General features: G+C 45.2%; 1 protein-coding gene across 1 annotated transcript in view; it reads left to right on the top strand.

The window, feature by feature from the left end:
• Positions 1 to 449: 449 nt before the first annotated feature.
• Positions 450 to 11,593, top strand: part of LGR4 (leucine rich repeat containing G protein-coupled receptor 4) — a 92,643-nt gene continuing 81,499 nt past the window's right edge. Inside the window, exon 1 of the mRNA XM_077288041.1 lies at positions 450 to 882. Within this exon, the coding sequence (XP_077144156.1) occupies positions 677 to 882 (206 nt within the window). The 5' untranslated portion in view covers positions 450 to 676. The remainder of the gene's footprint in view (positions 883 to 11,593) is intronic.

Genomic DNA, 11,593 nt, shown 5'->3' with positions numbered 1-11,593 from the left:
CACATCTGCCACATCTTAATCCGGGTTACCTGGCTACAGGCCCACTCGGGAGTGTTGACCCCCTGAAGCGAACCCCAAGCTATGCCTCTGGGAACAGCATTGTAAAAGGTGTAAAAACCGCACACCAAACACTACAGGCAGTACGCACACCTTCTATGCTATGTGTGGGACACCAGCACTGCACTATACTCTGAATCATCCTTACAGCCGGGGTATGGTCGGGCCGGACGGGGTACGGCCATCATGTGACCAGCCGCAGCAGTCAGGGCTCGGTGCACACAGAGCGGACGCCCCGGAGTCACCAGTGCGATGCAGGCAGACATCGGACCAGCAGCCCGGCCCCTCCTCGTTCCACGGCTCCGCCCCTCACCGTAAGCCAATCGGGACGCGGGCTGTTGTGTCTACGTTGGAATTTGCATATGAAAGAGTAGCAGCCAATGAGAGCGGCCGTCCTTATTAGCATGCACCTTGGCTCATTAGCATGAGGAGCAGGCAACGCGCGGCGGCAGGAGGGAGCGGAATGGCTGCAGCGGTTACATTGTGTCCGGGGGCTCAGTGATCGGCGCTGCTGCTGCTGCTGTTTGTTAGCGACCGTCTGTGAGACACAAGTGCGGACTCCGGGAAGCGGGACTGTCGCACGGCACAGGACGAGGGGCTGCTGCGGAGGAGGAGGAGGATGACGAGCCGTCCCGGGGGGCTCTGGGCGCCGGGCGCCTTTCTGCTGCTGCTGCTGATCTGCCGCTCCTCAGGTGGGCCCAGCGGGGTCTCCTCACCGCCCCCCTGCCCAGTGCCGTGTCGCTGCAACGCGGACAGAGGAGTGGATTGTTCCGGGAGAGGGCTGGTGGCCGTGCCCGAGGGGCTGAGCGTGTTCACCAACATGCTGTAAGTACGGCAGCGCGGAGAGGTGATGGCTGGGGCCCCCCGAACACTGGTGCCCCCCCCCCCCCAAACACTGTGCCCGCTGAACACTTTGTGTGCTCTCTGGTGCCCCCCGTACATTGGTGTGCTCTCTGGTGCCCCCCGTACGCTGATGTGCTCTCTGGTGCCCCCCCGTACGCTGGTGTGCTCTCTGGTGCCCCCCGTACGCTGGTGTGCTCTCTGGTGCCCCCCGTACGCTGGTGTGCTCTCTGGTGCCCCCCGTACGCTGGTGTGCTCTCTGGTGCCCCCCCGTACGCTGGTGTGCTCTCTGGTGCCCCCCGTACGCTGGTGTGCTCTCTGGTGCCCCCCGTACGCTGGTGTGCTCTCTGGTGCCCCCCGTACGCTGGTGTGCTCTCTGGTGCCCCTGGAACAAATGGCACCATTTTTGGTGTCCTCCGTATGCTGGTACATTCGTCACTCTTGTCGAGCTGATTGTGGCACATGGACATGTAGGGTTGTGCCGTGTGCCCCAGTTGGATCATCTTTGTTGTGTGGCGAATGCTCTAATAAACAATGCCCAATTTCTAATGAACAATTGTTTTGATTTCTGTTGGGGCAAACGTTGTCAGGTGGACCCCCCGGCATGACGGAGCCCCCTGCTGGGCACTGTGCGGCTTCTTTGGCCGGGGTTTGGCTGCTCCATATCCATAATGGACCTCGGATGGAGGGTTGTAGTCTGGCTGACCAGCCGTGTGTCAGACTCAACCATCAGCCCGTCAGACCGGAGCGCTCACCAACTCTGTGATTGGCTGCTCGTTACTGACCTCTGTGGTTTCAACCAACAATACTGGTGAAAAATCCCACCCGACAGATTGCCCAGTTGGCCGGCAGTAGTTTGCCGCCTGCTGCTGCCTCTGATTGCTGGCGTATAATTTACAAATGTTTGGTTAAAGCGGGTCATTTCCTCCACCTTTATCTCATGGGCAGCTTCTGTTGTCGCTGGATGGCATCTGCCGCACACAAGGTGAGGTCCATCAGTCATGGTCTTTAGGACCACATTGGTACAACCAGACATTGGCACCACTGTCACATCCCAGAGAAGTCAGATGGAACTTCTACCAGCCTAATGTTGTCATTGACGTTCCCCTGGGGACATAAGCCATTCATCCCAGTCGTGGAACTCTTGCTTTGTATTATGGGGGTTCGTCACTATCACCCAGCTGGACCTTGGCTGACCTACTGTACCGTCCTGGTGACCCGTCCTTGTCTCTGATTGTCTCCTGCTTTGTCTACCTGCTCATCATTGGGTAAAATATCGCATAATCTATGCTACTACAACTCCCAGCAGGTTCTCGCATCCCTATTGGCTTGCAACAAATGGACTTTGACAATTGATCACAAAGCTGAAAAACTCCCAACATTTGTATGTGAATGTCCGATGTAGAAGTGATATGGGCTCTGGCGGGGGTCCCAGTATTGGCAATGAGTTACTGGGGGATGTTTTAGCTATTCCTCTCTGGCACTGTACATGGCGGCATTACAATAGGGCGGCAGTATAAAATCTCCGTTCACTACATGGTAGAATGTATCGCTACGGTGATGTGACTGATTACTCGGGTGCTCCAATCCTTGTGATAAGATGAGAACCGTTTTATTTGGGATATTCCTTCCTGTTCATCAGAAAGTTGGATGATGATCCACATCCTCGGCATTGTCTCCCCTGGGGTAGTTGACAAGTGGCTACAGCAGAAATAAAAAAAAAAAAAAATATATATATATATATATATATATATATATATATATATATATTTTTTACTTCGTGGTATTGTGTGTTTAAATAAACTAAATGAAATAAATACTAATATGTCTCTATTTGTGGCTTCTATTTAAATCTTAGTCATCTCCCCATTACTGGAGTTACTCTGACTAGTTGGCTGATGGCTGCTGTGCCAGCAGTAATGGAGGGGAGCGTCAGGTTGCTGATGGTCTCTTTGGTAGGTTCTGTGCGTTACTGATGGTATGTTATATACAGTACCTGGTGCAGACTGGGGGGTTTCATGTAGCTAGTAGTACACCGTTCTGCAGTAGTTGGGAGCTGTGCCTTTGAGAAGACGCTGCGGACATTGAGACGTGAGGAGGCTTTCTGTAGAACACAATATTGTTGAAGTCATTCTGCAATTACCCCCGGTGACCCTGCATCCCACCCAGTTGCTGAGCAGGTGGCTTCTTCAGCAAAGCCCTGCAGACCCCCGTAGATACAGCACTTGTGGAGGATGAACCCTGTTAGGAGCCCATGGCCAGTCGTTTAGAGCTATTATAGCCTGTGATCAGTAATAGCACAAATAAATAGTAGACCTCGGGGCACGTTGGTTGGGGTCCTTGATTTTGTCATATTTTCTGATACTTGGAGAATTACCACGACGTATCATATCAAATACTCATGTGCTGTTCTTCGCCCGTTATTCTGGTTATTTCTTGTTAAGGTTTTGTGTTGTAGTTTCCATCTTGGATCTATAACTTTGGGGTGACGTTCTGCTCTTGTTTCTTACTTCTAGTATTTATTGCCTATTTTGTGGCGCTGTATCTGTGTGGCGCTGTATCTGTGTGGCGCTGTATCTGTGTGGCGCTGTATCTGTGTGGCGCTGTATCTGTGTGGCGCTGTATCTGTGTGGTTCAGCAAGTGCTATTTATTCACTATGTAGGAATCTATGTCCAGACACAAGCCTCACCATTATGACACTAGGGCTCACTCTCATCTGCATTTAGAAAATCGCTCCGATCTTGGACCGAAAAGTTGAACGAGTGTCCTGCGAGTACAATGTGATTTTTCTCACCTAGCATCCATATGACATCCGTATGAAAGGTGTTTTTAATATCAGCTTTTACGTACAGAAATGCTGTCCTTTCAAGCTAATTTACTAGTTTCAAGCTGTATACATATCTGTATATGGTTATACAAATATGGATAGATGATGGGTGCATAGATGTATTTGAGATACATGATCAGTGCAGCTTACTGTACATGTATTTAGCTCATAATTAAATACATAAAAAAAAGTCATGTGGTTCCCCGAATTTTTAATAACCTGTTGAGCAAAAATGGACCCCTGGGGGCTGATGTTTATAGCCTGGGAAGGGGGTAATAAACATGAAGGTTCCCAGGCTATTAATATTAGCTTACAGCTCTCTACTTAGCCTTTACTTGTTGTTAAAATGGGGTGGAGGGGGGCAAAACAATGACATTCGGTTCTCCCTAAAATGAAATAAGTAGCAAAGGCTTAGCGGAGTCTTAAGTGCCAGAGTTGGCATAACTTATGGATTCACCATTTCTAGTGCTGCTGAGGACTGATATTCTTAGTCCGGGAGAAGGCAATATCCATGGCCCCTTCCTAGCCTATTAATATCAGCCCACAGCTGTCTGCCTAGCCTTTTATGGTAATTAATTGTAGGGGGACACTGTGTCCCTTTTTTTTATTTATTTTTTTTTTTTATTTGTGGAAGTGGGCACCATTTTAATAACTAGTAAAGTCTAAGAACACCGCATTGATCTTATATTAATAGCCTGGGAAGCTCCCTGTTTATTACCCCCTTCCCAGGCTATAAACATCAGGTCCCAGCTGTCAACTTTCCCTCAGCTGGTTATTAAATATTTGGGGAACTACATGCTGTTTTTCTTTTTAATTTATTTTATTATTAGCTAAATACATGAGCATTAAGCTACTTGCTATGTATTTATCTACTCTATTTTTACAGGTCACGCTGTGAGTTTACTGTACTCAGCTTATGAAATGTCAGGCTTTCTAGATGGGTGCCTGAAAATTGGATGGCACATGCATATTTGTGTGCTGTGCGTGGTGTTTTTTTTTTTTTTTTTTTTTTTTTAATTGCCCTCATCTGTTTGTAAAGCAGAGGAGAATGAGCCCTAACACTTATCAGCCTGCCCCTTAGAAGTCCACGTCAAGTTCACTTTTCTTTTTGCCACACAGATGTGAATGTTCGGCTTCGCATACAAGTAAATGTAGTTGATTTTCATGGACTGATTCTTCCCGACATCCAGGTTCTATCACATCGCAGTCTGGTCTCGCACGTCCTTTCTTTTTTACTTATGAGCAATAAAACACCGGTTCTTGTTCCACCCCATTCTAGTTTGCTGTAGTGTTAATTTTTCACATGGCGCTATCCACAACGAGAATCACAGTAGGACATATGTTTTTGTTAATTTTATTTATTTATTTTTTTTCATCTGTCACCTCCTTACTCAAAAAATAGGACACGTGGAAAGGCATATTCCTTGTAATGTTTCCCTGATCTATTAATAAAATTTTCTATCCCATTCATATCAGTCTACAGCTATACACCATGCACTATGATATATACAGACACATCCGATCTGATGGGTAAGGGGTCCTTCCAGACAAAGGAACATCTTGACATGGCTTGTGGACACTTGCGAATTTGTGCACCAAGTGTTAATTTTAGAAGTATATTCTATATGGCAGTAATGCAGTTTATGTTCCACATTCAGACTTTTGGTGAGTTTTTGATGTTGCAGTATTTATGTACCTATTATGTAGACTGGGTTACTTAAATTATTGCATGCGTTTTGTTTTTTTTCTTAATATTTTTATCTTGTTTTTGAGTATGCGGTTTACGCTGCTTATTGGTGTCTTTATTTAAATAAAGCTGCTTTGTTTCTGACACTTCCTGGTATTTGACAGTCATGTGGATAGACTTTTTTTTGATGCGCTTCCATTGCGGAAAAACTTATAAGACGCACATGCACTTTTTTTTTTTTTCCTGCAGTGTGTGTGTGTGTGTGTATATGTGCATGTGTGTGTATATGTGCATGTGTGTGTATATGTATGTATGTATATATATATATGTGTGTGTGTATATGTATGTATGTGTATATATATATATATATATATATATATATATATATATATATATATATATATATATATATACACTCTCTCTGCAGGAAAAGATAAATAAAAAAAATGGAGATTAATATTATTTTTTTTTTTTTCTCCTCCTCCGATAAGATCATGATTGTACAGTAGAAAAATCACAGCATTCTGGGATTGCAAGCCAAATTCTCATCGTCCACGCCCATATACAGGTGCTTCTCACAAAATTTGAATATCATCAAAAAGTTAATTTATTTCAGTTCTTCAATACAAAAAGTGAAACTCCTGTATTATATAGTCATTACAGAGTGGTGTATTTCACGTGATTATTTCTGTTAATGTTGATTATTATGGCTTACACCCAATGAAAATCCAAAAGTCATTATCTCAGTAAATTAGAATACTTTATAACACCAGCTTGAAAAATTATTTTAAAATCCGAAATGTGGGCCTACTGAAATGTATGTTCAGTAAATGCACTCTATACTTGGTCGGGGCTCCAGTTGGCATCAATTACTGCATCAATGTGGTGTGGCATGGAGGCGATCAGCCTGTGGCACTGTTGAGGTGTTATGGAAGGCCAGGTTGCTTTGAAAGCAGCCTTCAGCTCGTCTGCATTGTGGGGTCTGTTGTCTCATCTTCCTTCCTCTTGACAATACTACATAGATTCACAGGAGGCTGTGGAGTATCCCACTGTTTAGGCAAGACTGTAAAGTCACAGACCAGGCAGTTATTTTCCTGTATATGGTAATTTAGATAATTTCTACCCCCCCCCCCCCCCCCAAAAAAAAAAAAAAAAATAAATAAATAAATATATATATATATATATATATATATAATCTGCCTATCCTAAATGGCGACTCGTGTGGCATAGGCCGTGTCTGTGAAACATGTCCATTTGTCAAGAATGAGTACACACTGGAATGCATCAACTAGACGTAGAGCCAGTACAGGATGGGAGCAGACCTAATATGTCTGGGAGACCTCCTGACTGTCCCTGTAAAACGGATGTCACATTTCATCTTGCCTGGACCATGTTCATGGCGTCCCCTTCTTATGTCAGCCTGCATGTTGATGTCTGGACCACAGCTCCACCGTCCCATGTATGGCCTGCTGTTGCCCTGTGGGGTGGACCGTGTAACTTGCGGCTGTCCCCTTGACTGACTAGGGTACTGGGAAATGTTCCATGACTGCCGTTGAACCACAGGGGTCTGTGAAGGAACTCGAAGTTGATTGATTGCTATGAGGCTTTCTTGAGGCTCTTGTATCTCCTGTGTCAGTTCACTTCCTCCAAGTGGTGTGAACAAGCAGCTATAAAAGCTTCACTTTGTGTCTGTAACATACGGTATTCTCACTGTGTTTCTAGTGTTGGCACTCTGTCTGCTCCTGGTGGCATGATATTAAGACTGGCACCATAAGAGGTTGTGTCATGGAAAATGTCAATTCTTCACCTGAAGATTCCTGTCAGGTCTTTTATATTATGTACTTTTGTATCTCCATGTTTAATGTAATATATGTAGCGGTTTCTTTAATCTGTAGGGGCATCTAAAGGGAGAACTGGATAACACTGTAGCCTCCTACCTGTATGATCCACTACTAGCACTATGTCTGAGGCCTGCTATCTGTAAAGTGCTGGAGTCCACAAATCTAGTACTGAAGACCAGTCACTGGAAATGGAGACATGGCAAAGTGGCTCTAAACTGTTCTCGTGTCTGACATCACTAGTGTGTATAACAAAGCAGAAAAAAAATGAACTGGAGTATAAGTTGGTATGCGTGCAAAATATAGGAGCAGGTTCACACTGGCCATTAAACAGACAAAACCTAAGACAGAAACAAAATGAAAAAGCAATGGTGCATATAAATAAATTGGGTACCTTGTTTTTGATGATAAAAAAGCAAAAGCCATTCCACCAGCGTCAAGCTGTACTCTAACTCGGGCTGGTCCTAACATCCACTACTATAACCTTACCATGCACCATAGGGACATCTGTGTGAATAAGGGCTGAGCAGGACTGTGTACCGAACATGGAGGCTTCCCATTTTCTGGGTGTTCATGTTCGGAACCCGGTCCTACTCTTCCCTTATTCACACAGACGTCCCTTTGATGCTTGGTAAGGTTTTAATACTAGAGATTAGGACCATCCCAGATGTGGGTACAACTTGACGCTGGTGAGATTTTTATGCCTTTTTTTTTTTGTTGCCGTGTGTGACCATTTATCTCTAGCACTCCATGAAGCGATAGTGCCCCACTGATCTTCTGATGTTTCCCAACCCCAAACTCTCCTCATCAGACTGCCACTAAAGTCTACTGAGTACGGTACATTTTATATTGGACATATCTTCCTCCAGTTCATGCCGGAGGCCTGATGGTCACACTTTCACAGTGGTCATATTTTGACTTTTTTTTTTTTTTTTTTTTTGTCTCTATTGTGGACTGCAACATTGAGGCCATCATACATATAGGAGGAATATTGGCCACTATCTATTATCAGCCATTATGACATCTGTGTAGGAAGGGTCATGTTTTTTTCCAGTACTCCAAGCCCTTTGTTCTCGGAGAGATAAGCCGCAGCTATAGGGGTCTGTCAGCAGCGTGTGTTGGGGTGGGCGGATAAGGGGAAGGAGCATTGAGCTGACTGCTATCTGAACTGTGCCCATCTTCATGGTTTAAGTGTACATGCAATTAATAATGCACTGTTTCTAGTTATGAATAGAGAACTCCTTGGGGTATGGGCACTATTCTTCTTCTAGACACCAATATACCCACCAAGTTTCTCAAGCAGAAGCTGCCTGGAGAGCGGTAACACTTGCTGTGTTTGGAAACCTGAAGTTACATACATAGTTATTAAGGTTGAAAGAAGACTGTAAGCCCATCTAGTGGTTAAAAGTACAAAAAAACTCAACTTGTTCTTGCTATAATCAGGCTTTTATTTTTGCAGTGCGTATATTCATTCTTTTTAGAATTTTTCAGGCGGGTGGTGGGTCATGGAGCGGACCCACTTGGAAGATGTTGCACACACCTGCTGTAAAGCAGCGGTCTCCTTCCTTACCTTGAGGGTCACATTATGTTCTCAGAGATGGTTGCCACATCCAGCTGGGCCACCGTCATCCACCCGTTGTCAATGACAACCAAATCTTCCCTGCAGAAAGCACCTTGTGCCACCCTTCGCTGTTGGCAGTATACTTACATCTAGGGGTTCACACTTTACCCCCATTCAGAATTCGCCCATGAATCCCTCCCACCAAACTGTCACACCCAACACCCCTCTAACTAATAATATCTTCCTTGCCCCAGTTTATCATTTGTCACCCCCCACGTATGCACATCCAGATCGGTTCTTATGTGTGGGGCTACCCAAAAAAGTCGGCATTTGGAGATCTTCTCTTCATGTAAGTTTGTTAGACATGGTGAATTTGCACAAAGAGGTAGACAACCATGAGCCACACAACATAGCCCCGCGACCTACATGTGGCTCCCCAGCCACTGGTTGGGGACCCCTGCTCTATAGGATTATGCAGACGTCTGTGGATCTCAGGCCATAATGCCTGGACTGGCCGGATCATGAATGTGTCCTGTGTCTGTCGCTGTGATGCTTGGTTCGGGAAAGCCACGGCCAGTCTGTGCATAGTGCAAATTAGTTTGATCTTGGATCACTGACGTCTGGATGAGCCCTTCCTAGGCTAAATTCGTAGGTTCATGCCCTATCCTGGCACCCATGTGCTGTCCGGTGACATCCCGGACCTGTTCATATGTGTCCTGTCTGTAAAGTGGACTAAACTCTGATTCCTATGTGTGTTTTTTAGATCATTGCTATGAATGAGCCAATCAGCTAGAATATGCTATCAGATTGAAGAACCTGTGTAAATGGGGCCTTCGTTATAGCAGGGTTGTTTTGTAGGAGCAGGGTATGATGTGCCTACCTTTTGTGTCCGGCCTCTGCATTATAGGGCACGATACGTACCGTGGCTCCCCCCGAGGACCCTGCAGAGCTTGCATTCTCGTGGTCAGAAGTATTCTAGACCCGATCCTCGCTATAAATGACTTCAATATGAGTTTTGTTCCATACTGCAGATGTGATACAGGTCGACAGTTTGGCAGCGGGGTGATTTATTCTTTTTCTTTCCCTTTGCTTTCCATTACTAGCAGTCCTCTTAATTCTCCTGTGGTTTTTCGCTCTTTCCATTTCTATGGGTCTCTGCAGCCCAGAAATGCAAGTTCAGACTCTGTTCAATAAAAACCTGAATTATTACCTTACTATCTTTTAACGAAGCTATGGATTTAGCTGCACAAAAGACGCTTCTATTAAACCTACAATTAGGCGGAAAGTCATCTGGCGATATTATTGGCTGGTCTTAAATGGGATTTAATATCTACACGCGACCTCAATACACAGATCTATGGTATAATGTGTGTTATCATGAAATCTCCATGACGACGTTTGATTAGAGTTCAAAATTTGTTGATTGGAATTCATATGTAGATGGATGGCCCCCCTGACCATCGGTAATGACTGTAGATGTGTGGCCTATTGTTCCTTGTGGGCGTGTGTATGGGGGTGCCGGCTGACCATCAGTAATGACGGTGGCTGTGTGGCTTATTATTCCTTGTGGGTGGGTATGGGAGCACCGGCTGACCATCAGTAATGATGGTGGCTGTGTGGCCTATTGTTCCTCGTGGCCAGGTGTGTATGGGGGCGACGGCTGACTGATGGTCTGGATAGATGTCGCTCGTGCATGTCTGATTTTGAATTGGCAATCGCATTGTTCATCCCACTGGTTGACGTGTCAGTCGGCGGCTCTCTCATAGAGCGCTTGGCTGAGCGAGTGCTCCGGTGTATGGAAGAGAGTCAGGGGAGATGTATCTGAACCATCAGCCGAGTGCGGTCTAATGTGTATGGCCACCCTAAAGGGCAACGCTCAATGGGAAAAATATGCAAATGTTCTCTTCTGGAAATGCGCCACCCTGTAGACCGTTAATAACATTAGTGCAGAAAAACCTGCTGTAAATGCTGAACATATGCACATACTAAGTTTGCAGGAAAAAATGCTTTGTAAAATTCACAGATTACTTTTGTTTTTGTTTTTTTTTCCCTCCCATTCGTTTGCAAGGGTGAAAAAGAATTGACCTTCTGCGGATTTGAAAATAATGGTTTTGTTCATAATCTGTAAGGAAAAAGTAAGCGGTGTGTGCACGAGAGTTCAGAGAAGTGAAGGAGATTTCTAAAAATTCCTGCAGTGTTTTTGACATATTTGCTTAGACAAAACACGGTTATGTTAGCAAGTGAAGAGTACACCAGGGAGTTACTATGTAAGCCGTTTTATATCTAGGCTAATGTGCGGTGTCCGTACATCTTGGGTCCAACCTTGTATTTATCCTGCTCATTCCGTACATCTTATTCTTCACCTTGCTGTGTGTGTGTGTGGTCTTGGCTGACACTTGGCTCTTTTCTTTCATTCTTGCGATCTGCCATATTGATTCCTCCTGCTAGCAGGTCAGTTTAATCTGCACTTCATATACAATGGCTGTGGCTTTAGTGTCAGGGATTTTCGGGCTTTCTTAAAAGCCTCCGCAACAAAAGGCCGGTGTACAGAGACCTTATGTACTCTGGTGCTACTACTGCTGTATATCTTGGCGATCTCTCTGACTTGGTGGATCACTATTGTAGCAGAGGAATTTCTAGGTAAACAAGCAAGCAGCAACAAGTTGGCCACTCGTAAGCGCCCCACACGCTCCTCAGCGCGCGCTCGCCTGGATACTTCACCTCCTGCTTTCATCTTCTCTACTGCGTTCTTGTGTCTTTAGTTACCAGGATCACGCTATAC

Source organism: Ranitomeya variabilis, chromosome 2 (assembly GCF_051348905.1).
Source record: "Ranitomeya variabilis isolate aRanVar5 chromosome 2, aRanVar5.hap1, whole genome shotgun sequence".
Lineage (NCBI taxonomy): Eukaryota > Metazoa > Chordata > Amphibia > Anura > Dendrobatidae > Ranitomeya > Ranitomeya variabilis.
Note: the sequence above shows the minus strand (reverse complement) of the source record. Positions and strands in the feature narration are given on the sequence as shown.